This window comes from Astyanax mexicanus, chromosome 9 (assembly GCF_023375975.1).
Source record: "Astyanax mexicanus isolate ESR-SI-001 chromosome 9, AstMex3_surface, whole genome shotgun sequence".
Classification (NCBI taxonomy): domain Eukaryota; kingdom Metazoa; phylum Chordata; class Actinopteri; order Characiformes; family Acestrorhamphidae; genus Astyanax; species Astyanax mexicanus.
In genome coordinates, this window is record NC_064416.1 from 36092832 (window position 1) to 36111716 (window position 18885).

Consider the following 18885-nt stretch of genomic DNA (forward strand, 5'->3'; position numbering starts at 1 on the left):
GAGCATCACTACTGTACGGTGTGCGAAATCTTCAAAGTCTTTGTTCATCTCACCTTATTTACAGAATGTAGGAGTACTAGTTTAGTGCCTGAGATAAAACTGGATGCTTTTACAGGTCTGTTCCAACAATTTAACCATTCAAACACTTAAATGATCCATATAACTAGTTAAAACCTGATTTCCAAAAAAAAAAAAAATAAATAAAAACATAAGTTATGAAACTGTTGTTGTGTCATTGATGTTATATCAGAATTTTAACAAAAAAATGTAGTCATTTGCTCACAGTAAGAAAAAAACAATATTTAACCAATATTAAACCAAATGGATCTGGGCTCTTGTGTGTTAACCTGAAATGTTGTCAATAGTATTTAATGATTTGTAAAAAAAAAAAAAAAAAAAAAAAAAAAATTGGGAGAATTTTAAAATGTCAAACATTCAACAATGTTTTAGTTGCAAAGCTGCTTCTTCAAAAACTTCAGGTCTCGGCTGACCCTAATTTTAGCACACGCCATCTGTACTATTTGTCGAAAAATGTTGTATTTATTATTATAATTCATTTTAGTTTTGATGTAAAATATTATATAATAATAAAAGTGAAAGCAGAAAATACATTTATCCAGCTTAAAACACAACTGAGGCCAGTAGCATCTCTGAAATTATAAAAATGATTAAAAATAATGTCTAGACAATAACAGTAGAAAGTGACTTGGGTAGAAGTATCAATATTGTGGCAGCTCTGGGTTGTGTGTGTGGCTGCCTGTAGGCATGGTTCTGTTCTCCTGTGTGCGAGGATGACAGGGGTGGGGCATCTCCCTTGGGAGGGGTTATGCAGAGAGGGTGGGCACCACTCTGGATCTGCCATCTGGGAGACACACAGCTGGGTTGGTGGCCTTTGGGCTGTTTTAGTTCTGTCGGGGAATGGTTTATAGCTCTCCTAGTCTTGCTAAAGACTGTAAGTGAGTGGCAAGCCGGTTCAATAAAGGAGCTGTTGAGCATTCAACATGAGTCTCACGGGTCTTCCTTCCTCTTCCACGCCACAATATAATAAACTACATACAGTAGACACAGACTAACTTATAGAACTGGAGTGTTAAAAATGAAATGATGATCTTCCAAATTAAAAGTCCAGTTATAGTAAACATACCGTCACAGTTACAGTTACATCATAAACTAGCTTTGGGTGAATTACATTATAACTAAGCTAATTTGAATATAAATTCAAACACAAGTCAAATACATAATTATCCTTCCGCTTAATTCATAATCTATAATGATACTTCTAGTAGAAGTATAATTATCAAACTGAGTAAATGTGAGTATAGGTGTCTCTTATACAAGTATAAGAGACGAAGAGACAGTAACTGGAAAGCTACCTGTATTTAAAGATTGTGTATGTGGGTGGAGCTACAGTAGGTACAGGTATATAAGTAAATATCCTAGAGAGAGAGAGAGAGAGAGAGAAAGAGAGAAAACACAGTATCCAACTCTTACAGTGTGTTAAAAATCTGTGCGATTAAGGGTATTAGGGTAGCAAGTTGTAGGATAGCAAAAACAAAACACAAAACATGATATGCAGGGCAGCACAGTTTTCACACGGTTAACGTCTTTTTTATTGGGTTTTACTGTGATTATATTTGGTTAAATCATCCGGAAGTTTCTGACAGTGTCAAACAGTTGACATTAACTGCTGTGTCCTAAAATAAACAGTTATTATTATTATTTTTAAATATCACAAGATAATGCATTTCCTCAAAATTGAAATAAACCATCACGAAACGATGTACCTTTCCTAAAATACTGGGTTCTTTTCTTGATACTTTCATTTAGTAAACCAAAGTAAAGTTTTATTATACAAAAAAGACTATCTTTAAGTAACCACTACATCAAAAAATTACATTTTTAAATATTTGACTTAATACTTCATACTTAAAATGTGTTCCTGAACTTGAACTGAAAATAATCACTTATTTATTTTTTTACACTTTCGACTAATACACTATAAAAAGGAGCAAGTTTTATCTCCAGCACTAACCCAGTACTAATGATGGACAGAATGCTGTAAGAAACTTTACACATCTTTTAAATGACCTGTGACACCTATGCCACCATGGGTTCTTTTTGGTTAATATTTTAAAAGATATTTTAAAAATATTTTTAAAATGAAATATTTTGCTTATGCCTTAATTAATTATTTTGTCATATTATTTAAAAGTACCACTCAGCCTTTTAAAAATAATGACCAGTGTAAACCTTCTGACTGATTTTGAAATATTAACATTTACTTTAGATGCACAGAATAAATAAAAAGAGTATCTGTTTTATTAGACTTTTATATTATATACATAATATTTTAAAATATTAACTAATTTTCCCTTGTCACTTTTAAAAAGTTTTAAATACCAGGAACCAGAAGAAGAAAAAAATGTAATAAGTTAGCATTAATAAAAGTGAAATATACAGAGCATAAAAAACATTGTTGTAATTGTAATGTGTTTAAAGATATGCACCACCTCTCTATCTTACCCCACCCACACATTCAAGCTTTCTCTCTCTATCTTGCTCGCTCTCTTTCTTACAGACACACACTCACAAAAAACAATGTGTTCTAAATGTATTACACAACCTGCATCTAAATACAAAAAAGTCCAACAACTCCTAATTTAATAGAAATATTAGAAACATGGTATTTTTCTGTTTGTAATTTGAGGGATGTGGACAAAAGTTCCATTAGAAAGGCACTTAATTTGTGTCTGTTGAAAAAATATTTGCAGTTTAAAACATGAATTGAAACAGAATGGATAAGAAAGCTCTATTTAATTTTCAGTTACAAAGCCTAATGTGGGGTTTTCTGTTTTTGTGGTTCCTCCACTGGGACCAGTATGCTGTTGACTGTTAGTAACAGGCATGCAGACTAAGCACCCAGTGCTCATACAGTGAACACTAGAGGGACTCTTCTTCTCATTGAGTCGTTCTCCCACAATCTGAATGCATATGAATGTAAATGAATAACTGGACCCCACAGTTCTAGGACCCTATGTTTTCGCAACACTGCCGCCTAAAAAAAGTGGTCTTGGACACAATGGATTACAGTCGGAATGTGAATCAAGTTGTGGCCTACATTTAATGTATTAAAATAGATGTTTTGAATTAGACATCAATGTAATCTACACATATTGTGAATGTATAAGTTACCTAACCTTAGCCTAAAAAGCATTACAAGCGCCTAACATTACTTGTTAGCCTAGGATAGCTTGCTTCAAAACATCTATTATTAGCCTGTTAGTTATGTTTTTAATGAAAGCATAGTGCAATATAGTAAATAGTTCGGCTTAGCACATAGATTGAAATATAAAAGATGACAAAGAATATGTTCACTACGTTTCAGTACATTAAATCAGAGTAGCGTAGGCCTACTGTCTTCAGTGTAACGCTAATTACTTATGTAATCAATACTGAGGTACCATATAGTTAAGTTAATTATCTTGAACAATACGTGTTGTCATTGGTAATTTTTATCGGCATATAACTAATTAGGTTATGTTTGTTCCATCTTCAGTATAAAAGCTGCATGTATCTAATTTTTGGGTGAAATAAACATTAAAAAGTGTAAGTAGTTAGCTAAATTGGTAATATTTGGGTGAAATAAGCCTTTAAATATATAACTAGTTAACGAAAGTGGTGATATAATTTAAGGTGTAGTAAGTCGTTCATTTCGCTAGGTGGCAGTGTCGCGAAAACATAGGGTCCTAGAACTGCGGGGTCCTTAAACTGCAGTCTCCGGGGCTGCAGCTTACACTATTAGTGCATTTAAGGTGGAACTAAAACTTGCTAAATGTGAGTATGAGGTAAATTTACTAAAAATGAGAGTCATCTTGTTTAAGTACTCTAGCAGCCTCTAAGAACACTACATGAGAGAACAAATAGACCTTGTAGCTAAATGTTGTTAGCTTGACTAAAACTAGTTTTTTTTGGAACTGCTGGTCAAACTGTCAGTTTTAAGGTGGAATTTAAGGTGGAGGGGAAAATGCTAAGGCTAACTTGTTTGCTAAACATAAGCGAGATATAAATTACTAAAAAATACAAAACATTATGTTAACCTACACTATCAGGCTCTAGGAGGGCGACATAAAAAACAGAATTATCTTACTATAAACACAATGTAAATCTCCTTTACCCATAGCTCTAATGGCTTTGGTTGGCTTAGTGCCCCACCTTAGCATGTAGCAACTGTACTTATGTACAACAATTTAGACCCAAGTAATCGATTTTTAAAATGAGTTGCCAACAATTTTAATGACAGTGTAAGTCCAGCGTCTTAGCCTACTAACCTTCAATCTCCCATTCTGAACTATTTTTTATCTAAACGTATTTTTCGCACTATACAGTGCACTTAAAATCCTTTAATTTTCCCAAAAATCGTCAGTGCGCCTTATAATCCGGTGAACCTTATGCATGAATTTTACCAGTCAGGTTGTAAGCAGCAGTAAAGCCACTCTGCTGAAGTACAGCATTATACAGGAGTTTCTCTTTAGCTTTGAGGCTGGAGCAGTATTAGCATTAGCCGCTAACCACAGCACTATGTAAATATCTATATATCTGACTGTGGTCTGCGTGTTTACCATGTTACCGTGCTAAGTTCTGCTAACCACGCTAAAATATTGAAAATCTAAGTTTACTGTAAATAAATAAAAATGCTTTACTCACCCAAATAAACAGGTCAGGAGAGAAACCTGTGTAGATTAGCATCCAGCGGTCATTTAACTTAACTAAGATTTACAGTTTTGTTTAAACTGCTCAAACCCAACACAACACAACCCATTCAGCCAACCAAGAACTAATCATGCAGTAAATTCACAACACTGATTCAGAATGAAAGTTAAACATGGACTTCTTTATTAAAGCTCAGATTTCATACAAATTTCAATTCTTCAGGAAACTGCATGCAGTGGCTTGGTTTTGAGGCACAATACTAAGGAGAAAAGAACAGCTTTGTTCATTCTTATACAAAAAAGAACCAAAAAAAAAAACGAAGAAATTGGAACAGAATTGCATAAATCAAACTGAATACCATGTCATATTGCAGTTCAACCCACTACTTATTTAAAGTTCAGTTTACTGGTGTTTTCTTTCCAAGTAGACACATGTAAAATATACACGTAAAAAGGCGACAGAGAGTCATTAAGAACACGGTTTGCAGTTAAGACGAGGAACGAGTCCACCTTGCATTGCTTAAATTTTTTTTCCGCTTTTCTTTTGCTATCCAAACAAGAGGATTCTGAAATGAAACATACAAAGACAATAAATAGCTAGGCATGTTACTCATCATTATGACACTTCAAATCGTATCTACAGCCGAAAGATTCGAGTGCTGGGCCTGGCATAGCTTTGTTTTCGCCCAAACAAACCTCTACGTAGAGTCGAGGAACAGAAGCACAAAAGACCCTCCGGACCCTTCAGATCCTTATTTGGGTCCACAAGCACCATTCTGCCCAGGTGAGGGTTCCATTTCATTTCATTTCAATTCATAGCTTATGGATCAGTCAAGAGAAGAGCTGACTCACGGCAATGCCCTTTCCCTGTCCCTCAAAACTCCAGCCTCCTCTGTCTGGCCACGGGAGGAACGCCTCCACTACACAGAGGAAAAGCACCAAGGCCTTATGGGTTAAAAACAAGACGCAGTTAATGTTAGAGCTGGGCAATATTTCCTCAATAATTTATTGTGGTTGGTTATAATGATACACAACATGCTTGTTTTCCTGAATACAATGTGGGTATCATTTTTATCAAAAATCAATCATTTTATTTTAAACTGAAATCGAACTAAATTGACATTGACACATTTTGCCATTTCAAGCCAAATACTTCGGATTGCCAAATATTCAGTGCATTTCTAATTTGGATAGCACTTTTTAAAAATCTGACACTAATCTGACACTAAAATTCAAAATGAGCAAAGTATGTATTGTGAAAAAGTCTTAAAATATCATGATGATAGATGCATGTTTGCCATATTACCCAGCTTTAGCTAATGTGCAAAAATGAGTCCCATACACACACACGCAAACACAAACAAACAAATACGTATGCATATGGGAGCAGCCACGGTGATGACCACGTGGCCATAAAGACCAGGATGAGGGTTTGGAAAAGAAAAATATATTTACTAAATCAGACACCAATTATTTATATAGATATATTTACCTTCTCTAATCGATGTCTTATCATAATCATCAACTTTCTTTTCATTAAAAAGCAAAAAGACAAAATATGCAGCACATGTTAGTTTGCTCTCCACTGTGGGAGTGTCAGTAAGTTTGGGCAAGATTCATGGGCCCGAGAAAAAAAAAAGAAAAAAAGATAAAGAACCAGGCACAAAATCCAGGAAACTTCCAACTCCCTGGGAAGCTCCTTCACAGCAGAACGTTTCTGTCTAAAGCTACATCCACACGTATCTGGATATTTAAGAGGAAAAAAAAGAGCTTGCACAAGACCGCTAGCCCTGTAGGTGACGAAAGTACCTTAAAAACAGAGACATCGACACCACAGGAGAAGAAAGAAAATGCACTGGTTCAATCCCAAATTTCACACAGCTCCCTAAGTAGTGTGTACTATGCAAGTCATAAAATTACAAAAATCTGAATTCTAAACTTGATGTATTTTATTATTTATGTGAAAATCTAAAACATCAAGTGCTATCTTTGTCCATGTGTTTTATGACTTGCGTAGTTCACTATATAGTGAGTATTGGAGTATTTAAGATTGAGTCAGAAACACGCATGCTACCTTTTGCTTGTCCACACAAACACAACACTGAAAACAGAGCTGTCACAAAATTCTAGCTTTAAAGAGTATTTCCTAAAAGCTTTGTTTCCAGTGACCAAAAATGGAATTTTAGCGTAGACAGAAGGCCAAAAAGTAAAAAAAAAAAATCCAGATACGTGTGGGCAGGGCCTAACTAGTCATGGATCTCTCTATGAGATGGAAGCCCTTCAGCTCCTACCAAACGGATGAAAAATCCCAATACTGGCAAGCAGTGCATAATAATCTTGAATTTTGCTGAAGTAAGATCAGTGTTCATAAGGCTTTATAATGCTAAATCTTTTATTCCAAAAAATAGTTTGTTCCAATATTCCAACAAATATCAGTAGTCCTAACACATAAAATACAGCCATACAGAAATCTCTAGAAATATTGACATACACTATATTTCCAAAGGTTTGTGGACACCTCGTCTATCTATGAATCTGTGAATATCTATGAATGAATGCATTCAGCAACTTTGATGTTTAGCATCCTTTGCTGAGACATACAGCTTGTCTAGTACTTGTACAGAAGGGGACACTCTGAATAGACGTCAGATAAACATCAAACTACTGGCTACTACTGACACAGTTCCTAAGGCCAGGATTGGGCTAGAGGGTATAAAGTCCCCAGAATTGATCTTTGGGGCAGTGGATCTGTGTTCTCATACTTTTGGGATGAGTTTAGGAGCTGGGGATGAGTTTTGGGGTTGAGGATCATTTAACCTCCAGAAATTCTCATAGTACCTTTTGTACCCCTTGTATAAAGTCTACCATGGACAGTACCCCAAAAGTTACCCCAACAAAAGCATCATTGACTCTTTTTAATACCCTGAATTAATAAGATTTATAAGCAAGTCTCCCAACAATTGTGTTCATATAGTGTAGCATCTACATTTAACAACTGTAAATTGGAAATGATTATTTATTTGTTAGGATACATTATTGTTTTGAGATACCAAGTCAACATATTTACATTTGTACCTTCATTTCTGCTGTTTTTCACTTTTTGCCTTTTTGTGAACTGGGCAGCTCTTCTTGGTACTTGGACAAATAATGATGCACAATGAATGGACCAATAGAAATGCAACAAACTTGAGCGTTGGAATACAATCTTTCTACATTGATGTCCTTTGAAAAGAGGATACACAAGAGGTGGGCTTCCATGCCATAATGTGAGAATAACATGACTAGAATAGGGGTAAAAAATATCTTAACACAGCGGTAGCTCTCTGAGCCCCTCAGCCTCAAATAATCAACTATATTTGGCAAATAAACTTTAAGAAGGAAAAAACAAAAAGGAGAACCCACACAACACACTGATTGGTCACATCATGAATGGGTGATTGAGCTACTACTGCCTGCAGCTAACTTCATAATAAATACCGCCAGAAACCTCAGAGAGAATAATAAAAAATATTCAAGAAGCCAGCAGTGCACCAGAGCCGGTTCATGAGAAAAATAAAGCAGCGATGCTGGAAAACCTCTTGAAACGATTGACTGCCTGTCAACAAGCTGTTCACTGTGCGTCATGTGGACACAACGGCCTGCCAGAATCTGACCTTTGACGTTTTAGCATTAGCAGAGAAAAAAAAAACAAAAAAAAAAACTGTCACAACACAGATGGCTGATACCTGAAATAAATGCAATAATTGTACCATCATTATAATCAATGATGAGCTTTTAGTAATAATAATAATAATAATAATAATAATATTAATGATAATAATAATAAAAGCCCCAAAAAATGAGGCAGTGTTGAAGTAGCGGCTTCGGGTGTGTGCTAATCACAGTACTGCCTGCCATCAAAGGGAATGTTGTGTTCTCTGTAGGTTCAAGGGGTTGGGGGGGGGGGGGGTGAGTTGGAAAGGGTGGCAACACCGGTATAGTGGGATAAGGGGATAGGAAGGGAAGGGGAGGTACAGAAAGAAAAAAAAACAAACAAAGAGAGAGAAGTAGGAGAGCCAGTCCACTCTACTCCCACTCTGTGGTTCCTGGAGGTTTGGACGTGAGATCGTACATCACCCTGGAGATGCCTGGGATTTTCTTAATCTCACTGACCATCTTCAGCACCACCTGCAGGCAGAAAAGAGCAGTGAAAATGTTCAGGTCAGATTGAGTGAACTGATTTTAGAGAATGTTAGAGCATGGGTACCTCCTTCACCAGTGTCTCTGGTAGCCATGCACTTTTATCTCTTCATTAAATTTGTAAATTTCATTTTATGAAAGTATTTTCTCATCATGCTTAGAGAATAGTTTCGTGCATGACCACTTTGTCAAATATTTGGACACACCCACATCTCATTTAATTATTTTTCCTATTTTGATTATTTTCTGTATTGTAGATTAAAATGAGACATTAAAACTATGAAGGAAATCATTTGCAATTATGAAGTAAACAATAAAAGAAGTGCTAAACACCCTTTGTTTTGATGTCAACTTTTAGCTTCAGCTTCAGGAGATAGAACCTAGAATGGTTCTCCAGGAGTTGTAGAAGTGCTGAGCTCTTGTTTACTCTACTTTTCCTCATTCCAAACCACCTGGGTTGGCTTTTATGTCAGGCGTTTGTGAAGGCCAAACTACAAAGTGTTCTTTGGTTTTGAAGTCTTTAAAATGTTAATCTACAATGTAGTAAATAATGCAAATAAATAACAAATATTAATGACCCTGTGTGTCAAAGCTTTTAACTGGTACTGTATAAAAAACAGATCTGAAATTGGCTGAGAAACAGAAGACAGTGGCACATGTATACTTTAAAGCAGCATTATCCAAAGAACGATTAAAGGAGAACTTTAAAAAGTCTTTTTAATAAACAATCTGCGCACTTTCAAAGTTCTCAGTGCTTCGTTTTAAATGTCAGGGCCCTAAGGCACATCCATGACTACAGCAGAAATTAACTATGAATGAACTCCTTAAGGCCCTTTCACACAGCGGACACATTTTTCTGGCATAAAAATCAAATATCATGTTTAACAGAGTGAAATGTTACACAGACTCTTCTTGTTTATTTGGACAATTTTGGAAAATCGTCCAAAACAGACCCATTAACCATTCCAAACTCAGATACAGGGGTAGCTGGATCAGTACTCACTTCCTCAGGGATGTGGTTGTCGGGCGTGGCGGGAATGCCGGTCATGAAGTCACTAGTGATGAAGGTTCTAATGACGACGGAGCGCCTGCAGGAGGGCTGCTTCTGCAGAGGGTCGCGGTCGAAATGCAGCGGCACCAGGATGACAGGCATCTGACTGATCTTACTTGAGTAACCTGAATACACACAAAAATAACCTGAGTAAATATAAAAAGCAGCTTTTAAATGATAATTTATTTTCTTAAGCGAAAATTTATATTCAAACCAATCTGGCCCCTGTTTGGAAAAAGTATTTGCCACCTAATAACTTGGTTGTGCCACCATTGGTGGCAACAACTGCAATAAAACATTGGTAAAAACTGGTAATTTTGTTCTTCTTTTCTGTACAGAATTCTATTAATTCAGCCACTTTGAAGGGTTTTCGAGTATAAACAGCCTATTTAAGATCATGCGACAGAATGATCTCAATCAGACTTTGACTAGACCAACCCAAAACCTTCATTTCATTTTCTTTAGCCGTTCAGAGGTGGTCCTGCTGCAAAAACCAAGCATGCCTGAGCTTAAGGTCACAAACTGATGGACAGACATTCTCCTTCAGGATTTTCTGGTAGGTAAGTAGAATCAAGATTTGCAGTTATTTAGTTCTCTTTTGTGACCTTTTGGATGAGTTGTTCATGCCCTTTTGGAGTAATTTCAGTAGGCTGGTCACTTTTAGGAAGGTTCACCAGTGCTACATTATTTCTCCACTCGTGAATAATAGCCCTCACTGTGGTTCGCTGGAGTCTTAAAGCCTTAGAAATGATTTCTAACCTTTTCCATATTAATAGATGATCAATGACTTTCATCAGTTCTTGAATCTGTTGCTTTTTGAGATCTTGTATTCTGCTTCATGTTGTCAGACAGGTTCTATTTAAGTGATTTCTGTCAGCAATCAAGCCTGGTTGTGGCTCGGCTTTCCACAAAATGTGGTCAATCACAGTAAATTCATGGGGGGCAATTACTTTTTCACTTTAGGGCCAAGTTTGAATCGATTTTTCCCTTATTTTTCCCTATTTATGCAGGTTGTCATTGTATGATTTAAAAAATAAAAAAATAAAAAAAAATATATAAAAAAAGAAAGGAAAAGCAAGAAATCTGTAAGGGGCAAATACTTTTTCACTGCATTGTGTAACAATATACAGTATTGTCTTTGTTAATTTCTGTGTTTCTGTAGTTTTGGCTTTATGAACTGCTGACTCCAGTATAAAAATGTGTCTAGAAGTGACTGGACCTGAAACACAGCTGTTTATTTTCAGGGTACAGACGTACTACATCTCCATACACTGCTTCTGACTCACCACTCACTCTCAGTTTTACCTCACAAGGCTGCATACTCTAGCTCATAACACACAACTCTGGTTCTACAGTGTAAACTTTCCAGACCGGTCAATTCTGGAAGGAAATTAAAGTGGAGCTTCTTAAAAAGCCACTTTAGGGCAAAATAAGATGCATTTTTAGGTCATATCAATACTAAATGAACCATCTCTACATACTATAGACCATGTGAGTAACTCTGCTCTTACCAGACTCCCTCAGAATAGAGTGGGCCACAAAGTCTGCCTGTCTGAGCGTGCTCAGTACACCAGTGGTCAGGAAGGTGGGAGTGATGTCTGTGGGAGGTTCCTTTACGTGTGATCCGAAGACGTACACAACTCTACAGGAGAGAGAATAAGGGCAGAGAGGACAGCAGTTAGAGTTAGGAACATTTTACAATAAAAGGTACTTATGACCGAATTAACAATTATTATTTATAATTATTATTCATTGCATTACAATAATTTTTTAAATAATGTCTATATTGATTATTATTTAAAATATCCTTAAGCCTTCTTATTTAATGCTAAATAATGGCTTAACTAGTGTCAATTAATAATTAGTTTAGAGACAACTTAATCTTTTAACAATGTTTATAACTGTCGTAGGTACTGTTAATTAATGTAACCTTAGTGTAAAGTGTTATGGTTGTGGTCCAAATATCTCAATACCAATACTGAAATTATACTATTGCAAAAAGCTAAAATATATTTTTTATTTGCTAAAATATGTTTTTTACTAGAAAAGATCGATGTTTATTGTTCATTTCAAGTAGAATATAATATTTTTATGGTATCTCTTTAATAGGGTTAACTCTGTGAGCTGTATGAGAGGAGAACCCCTCCTAAAATTTGTTACAAATATAGGACAAATGCCAGAGACATCTCTTCAGCAATGTTCTGATTCACTAAATTGGTGAAAAGCAGACAAAACCAGAAAACAAGGCATTTAAAAGGTGGAGGTGAATTACCATATGATCTGTGAGGTGTTTGGACGCATTGAGTGTAGAGTCAACTCAACAAGTAAAGCGGTTCATGAATCGCTTGAGTGCAAATTCGAATTAATGATTCAAAACATTGTCCCTCACCTCAACATGCAATTGGGTTAAGTAGCAGTACTAAATAAATTGGGCATTATAGAGTTATTTTTTATGACTGGGTATTGAGGTACTTTTCTACTATCAGTAAACTATGCAACACTATAGCCTACAAGTACAGGATTGTCTTTCTATAATTACCAAAAAAATGATCATTGGGTTTACACAGGTTTGGTTTATGCAGCATATTTTTAAAAAGCTTAAACCAGAGGCAGCAAAAATTAAAACAGGGAGGTGACTAGGGGGGGGCATGTGGGTTCACCTGTTAATGGAATGGCAGATACGAGGAATGAGTCTGGCGAGGAACATGAGCGATTCCCAGTGAGGAGCTTCTTTACTGGTCAACCCACACACATAGCTGTATGACCGTGAGTCGCCCTGTGCAAAACAAGAGAAACAGTACAAAACTGTCAGTATAAAAAAAGAACAAAAAAAATAAATAAAAATACTAAAATGAATACCACAACACATCTTTACATACACAGATCAGCCAAAACATTAACACCACCTAGTTTCTACACTCACTGTCTGTTTTATCACCTCCACTGACCATATAGGATGCTTCTCACAGAAAGCTTTTGATTGGGTATCTCTGGTTGGTGGACTATTCTCAAGGGTTCATAGACTTTCTTTAACCAATAAATCACCATTCATTTTTCTTGACTTTTTTTAAGCCTTCACAGCAAATTTTTAAACGTTAAAACATCAGTGCAGACGTGCAGACTTTTTGAAGCAGCTTATGTCCTTGAGTCTCTGCCTTATATTAGTCTGAATGAAGCCAGACAGCATTAAATCAGCATTTTTCTCTCACTGTGCAAATTTACAGTTATAGTGCAGCTGAAATTCCAGTCTGAGTAGGATCCCACACAGTCTGCTAGTTAATGTGAAGAAAAGTGATTGATTTGCCCAAATGTTAAACATTTTTTTATTCAACGTTAAACAATTTTTGTTTTTTTTTTAAACAGCTTTTCTTAGTCTTTAACCAGAAATACAAAGTTTTGTAGAGCAAATTTCCATGACTTTTCTAATATTTCCTGGGCATTTTTTATTTTTCCAAAACTTATCCAGGCCTGAAAATTCGCATTTTCAAATTTCATGACTTTTCCAGGGTTTTCATAACCCTATGAATTTAGATTCTCAGTCCAGCTGTGACATTGAGGTGTTTAAAAACTCCAGCAGCACTGTGCTGTGTGTGATAAGTCTATACAAAGAACTCGTATTGATTACATGATTACATGATTACACTGTCAATGTAATATAAATACAATTTTTACACCATAAAATATATTTGTTTACTAGGACTGCACTTTTCCTTGTTATTGAATTACACTTCCTCTGCAGTCATACTGAGAGACACTACTCCATTTATATTTTTTACCAGACAGAAGGCGTGACGTTTTAAACTCATAAAACTGCACGGATGACCTGATTGCTCACTCTCAGTATTCAGTTCTTCCACTGTTCTCCCTCTCAGGGCCTGGGCTCTGAGCAGCAGAGTAAATTTAGCAAATTTTCTGCGGTCCCGGGACAGGAAGTGTGGGGAAAGAACACCCAGCCCTGCTCCAGTATGCTCAGTCATGGACGTAAACAGTAATTGAGGCTAAAGTCCCATTCATGATTATTGCAGAAAGCTTAAAGCAACCTCAAGCACACGGCTGTGCACATTTCATACAAGCACACAAACAAGCAATGAAGAAAAAAAAAAAAGACAAAAAAAAAATAAAAATAAAAATGCACCAAGAAGAACTGGAATTAACCAAAATGTGTGAATGTAATGATGATATGTAACTGACTCTAAAACTGTAAAACAAATGGCTGCTGAAGCTGGCGTCTGTCAACTGGACAAAATATCTTCAAGACATATTCATAAGTCCATTGTCTCTCACTACACTACCCAAGAGCAGTCTCTAAGAGTCTCAAATGTAACAATAGTACACTTAGTACAACAGTACACAAAAATCCTTACGAGAAAAAAAAATAGATAATATATATATATATATATATATATATATATATATATATATATATATATATATATATATATATATATATATATATATATATATATATTTCCTTCAAATAAATCAAAAATAATTTTAATTGTTAGACTTGTTAGCAGTGTAATACCAACATACACTTCTAGCCATCAACCACCAGAGCAACCACTTGGCAATACCTAAGCAACCACCTAGGATACCATTCCTAGCAACTGCCTAGGAACTGCCTAGGATCCAGTTAGCAACACCCTAGCAACCATTTAGCAGTAATATGGCAACCACCTGAAATACTGTTGCAATCACATTGTCACACGACCCATTACATACCCCATATATAAGTACCATTGCAACCACTAGCAACATAGCAACAACTGGAGCAACATTAGCATCATCTGCTAACCGTGCTAGCTCTTTTGCTGGTAAGAGGTGAGTATATCAGACTGTAGCCTGTGTGTTTACCGTATTAAAACAAGCTACTTGGGACCGACTGCTAGCTCAGGGTTCCTTAGTGTAGCGCTGTCGGGCTGCATTAGCCACGAACCACTAGCAGTTAGCCTCTAACGCTAATGCTCCAGCCTTAGTGCCGGAGAAATTTGTGAATCTCAGCTTACTGTAAATAAACAGCAGCGCTTTACTCACGCAAATAATTTTTATTTTTTTTTTACAGGTTTGTTTGCTTAGCTTTACTTTACTCAGTTAGCTACCGCCTCCACCACCACCCAGCGGCGAGACCTGCTGAATTAGTAGTTCCTTAAACTGTCTCTTAAAATGCGCCTTAAGTATGAAAATAGACCAGAAAATAGTCATTTATTGATAGTGCGCCTTATAATCTTGTGCGCCTTATAGTATGAAAAATACGGTGTAAATTAATTCTACATGATGTACATGATCTACAGTTACAGACAGCATTTTAAAGACAATTTTTAAAGACATAAATGGTGGCAGCTAAACAGCAGATTGATCTTGGCATTAATATATAAATAAAACATGAATCAGAGTTTAATATCTGTTTGATTCTTCAGCCAGTCCTGGTTTAAACTGAGAGGAGAGAGAAAATCTTCACATCCTCAGTATAAACACATCCATTATTCACAAACTCCAGCTGAAAGAAGCTCCTCTGCTTCAGAAGACAGCTGTATATGATCTGACTGTACTGACAGTAAACAAAAGCTTCACACCGCTTCCAAAATCCAGACTGAACTCAGCGCTGAAGCTAGAGTGAACACTCGGCTGGGTAAATATTGTGCAAGACGGACAGAGAGGAGAGGGAAGAGAAATGCAGACATAAACAGACTGAAATAGACTGTCACAATGACTGAGGTTAACCACAGTGTAACTACACACAGGCACACACAGGCACACACAGGCACACACAGGCACACACAGGCACACACAGGCACACACAGGCACACACAGGCACACACAGGCACACACAGGCACACACAGGCACACACAGAAATAAATTGAGCTGCTCAGTCAGTAAAGGACAGAAATTAGTTTATAACTGTGGAAAAAGAGACACAGACCTTATTTAACTCACTAATGGCACGTCTAGACAAACTAGCACACTACAGACCAATTGTAGCAGCAACATGGCCTTTTTCATGGACTACATTTTTGTAAACTCCGCAAAATGAAACTATGCAGAAACATTAGAATGCAAAAGAACCTATATAAGGCCTGCACCATAACGAATGTTTGCAACTAATACAATAACAATATAACTTACAACTAGGGGTGTGCCAGATCGTATCGTATGTGAAAATATCAGCAACAATTTTGAATATCGTGAACGATATTATACCCTGAAATATCGTGCCATATCACCCACCCCTAATTATCACATCAGGGTACTACTTTTTTGCCGTTTTTAGCAAAAAGTTCACACTTTTCTAATTACCCATTATATATGTACTAGAGACAGATTATATCTGTCCATTATCATTATTTTTACTTTTGTTATAAATCTGAAAAAAATATTTTTTTTTAAATATCTCAGTTAGCCACATCATATTGCATGCAATAATAAAATTCTAAATAATTTTTCTAATTCAATGTTTTGTCATATCGCCAAAAGTATCGTTATCGTGAAAGTACCATGAACTATCGTGATATTATTTTAGAGCCATTTCGCCCACCCCTACTTACAACTAATACAAAATCACCTTTTTAACCCAAAATAGTCCATGGTGACATAGGTCACATCCTTTATAAAATGTAAAAAAAAAAAAAGGTCACTACATTATTTTGTCCGTCATTTTATCTTGTGAAACCCCTAACTGACATATAGTGAACATCCTGGGAGCATCACAGAACAGTGTGTGAATCTGTGTTCATTCATCTGGCCTTCTTTACAGAATGTACTGTAGGTGAGCTGGGTTACTGCTGGAGATAAAACTAGTTCCTTTAAAAAGTGTATTATTTGCTTCTACAGCTCTCTTCCAAACATTTAACCAATTTTAATGAATGTTGTACGGTAGAACTAGTTCTGACGCGATTTCTGGAACAATTTGTTAATATCAGCTATGACACTGTTGTGTCATTTATGATTGATCAAATAGACAGCATGTGCTCACATGACTGTTTAATGAGCTGCGCACTGGTTTTATCTGATTCAGGTTTGAAATTAAGATCAATATTCAGAAATGGGTCTGGGCTCATCAAAAAAAAAAAAAAAAGAAAAAGAAAAAGAAAAAAGTTAGCATATAAAAATAGACCAATTGCCAATTGCCTATTGTGTTGATAGAGCTGTTTGCTGGAGTGATGGACTGTCTGTGTGTAAAGTTAGTGGTGTTAAAAGTCTCTACTCTTCTCATTATTTTACACATTTTACTGCGCTTAAGCTGCAGAAGGTAAAAAAAGCTGATTGGTAAAATATTTTCTTTGGAATACCTTGCAATTTATGCAATTTATGACTTTAAACACTGTTTAAATTCTTCAGTGGACCTGGGAATGAATGAATGAATGAATATATATATATATATATATATATATATATATATATATATATATATATTCTTGAGCAATGTTACTTGTCTGTGTATTAAGCACTAGGTATTGGATGGTGGTATTAGGGACTCGTGGATAGTAAGAGTACAAGTCCATTAGAATGGCATCGGGCCTGATACTGACACCAGTAATCGGCAGAAAAAACAAATAAGATCTTAGAGGGAACACTAAAAGTAATTACATCAACAGTTTTCCTGAAATCCTAAACCCTAAATGGCTATCCTGCAGCAGAAAAGGACAAAAATTCCAAAGGACGATGGCTCACCTGGACACCCACGGTTTTGATTGGCAGCAGGAAGGCATTTAGTGAATGAAGGCTGGTGATCTGCATCAGTTTCTCCTCCTCCTCATCTGATATGCAGGACTTCACTCTCTGCAGCAGAGTGTGAGGCTAAACAGAAAAAGAGCCTACTGTATTACATACAATAACAAATTACTGTTTATTGATGTGCAAATATAACAAGTGCAGAGGTGGGGGAAAAAGTAATAGGTTGTTAGCTAGACTGCAGTTCTTACTTTAAAAAAAGTGTTTTTATATTTTAAAAAAGAGAAGACACAATGAGAATGCATTACTTTTTTTATGCATTATTTTAACTGCCGTTTAAAACATGCAGGAACATGAACTAAAGCAAAGATTTAGACAATGCAGGCATATTACATTTCCAGACAGGCACTGCATGAACTACATAGATTATATCCGTTGCTTGGACTAAAAAGGAATTTAAATAGAATTTTATATTGAAAGGAAAATCCACTCTACAACTAGGGTTAATCTCTGTCTGGGAATCAGTCCCTAAATGTCCAAATGTTTGTGGACACCCATTCTAGTAAATGTTTATAGCTACTGTCAGTTGTACTCATTTCTAACACAGTTGTGCAAATACATATACACATACACACACAGCCTATCTAGTACCTGTAGAGAAGTAATTCTCTCTGGAACAAATAAACATAAACCTATTGGCACCATGTCTAATTTAGCCAGATGTGGACTAGAAGGAATAACACCCCAGAACTGAGTGTATAATATTGTAAATTATTGATTTCTGTCAAAAAGCGCATTTTCAGGTCAAATTTTTGGATAAAATTCTTGCAAAGGCTGGAATTTAAATTAATATACTATATACAATTACATACAATGTTTGTTATCTTAAAAAAGAAAATGCCTCCTACCTTTTTAACACTGGCGGAGAAGTCTGTGATGATTTTCAGGATGTTGTTGGTCTCAGCAAAGTCTTTGCAGACGTACGGCTCATCAGCACAGATGACTCTAATGGCCAAGCCTGGACCTACAATTCAATCACACACACAGAGGGTATTTTACAACCGACAATCCAGACCAGAGTCTGCACTAAGGTTCATGAGGTTGTTACAATTTGTAGATTTGGTCTGGTTAGTTTTGTTTTCATACTGCAGTTTAGTGAGTGGCCATTCTGTCGTCATCAGCTTTGCAGGCGAAGTATCTCTGTATTTCATATTCATTGGTTTGTCGAATGTTAGTTAGGAGTTCGGCAAGCTGCTTTGCCAGATGTTGTGTCTGAT

At 36.1% G+C, this 18885-nt stretch overlaps 1 protein-coding gene and 1 long non-coding RNA gene across 2 annotated transcripts in view; both read right to left on the reverse strand.

Annotated features, from left to right (window-relative positions):
* The window catches only part of LOC125804584 (uncharacterized), a 432046-nt gene that overhangs the window by 275258 nt on the left and 137903 nt on the right, over positions 1-18885 (reverse strand). The gene's annotated exons all lie outside the window — the stretch shown is intronic.
* Positions 4871-18885, reverse strand: part of gmps (guanine monophosphate synthase) — a 39748-nt gene continuing 25733 nt past the window's right edge. The window contains exons 11-16 of the mRNA XM_022679796.2: positions 18517-18632; positions 17609-17734; positions 12600-12715; positions 11451-11581; positions 9892-10064; positions 4871-8876 (exon numbers count right to left, since the gene is read on the reverse strand). Coding sequence (XP_022535517.1) covers positions 8775-8876; positions 9892-10064; positions 11451-11581; positions 12600-12715; positions 17609-17734; positions 18517-18632 — 764 coding nt within the window. The 3' untranslated portion in view covers positions 4871-8774. The remainder of the gene's footprint in view (positions 8877-9891; positions 10065-11450; positions 11582-12599; positions 12716-17608; positions 17735-18516; positions 18633-18885) is intronic.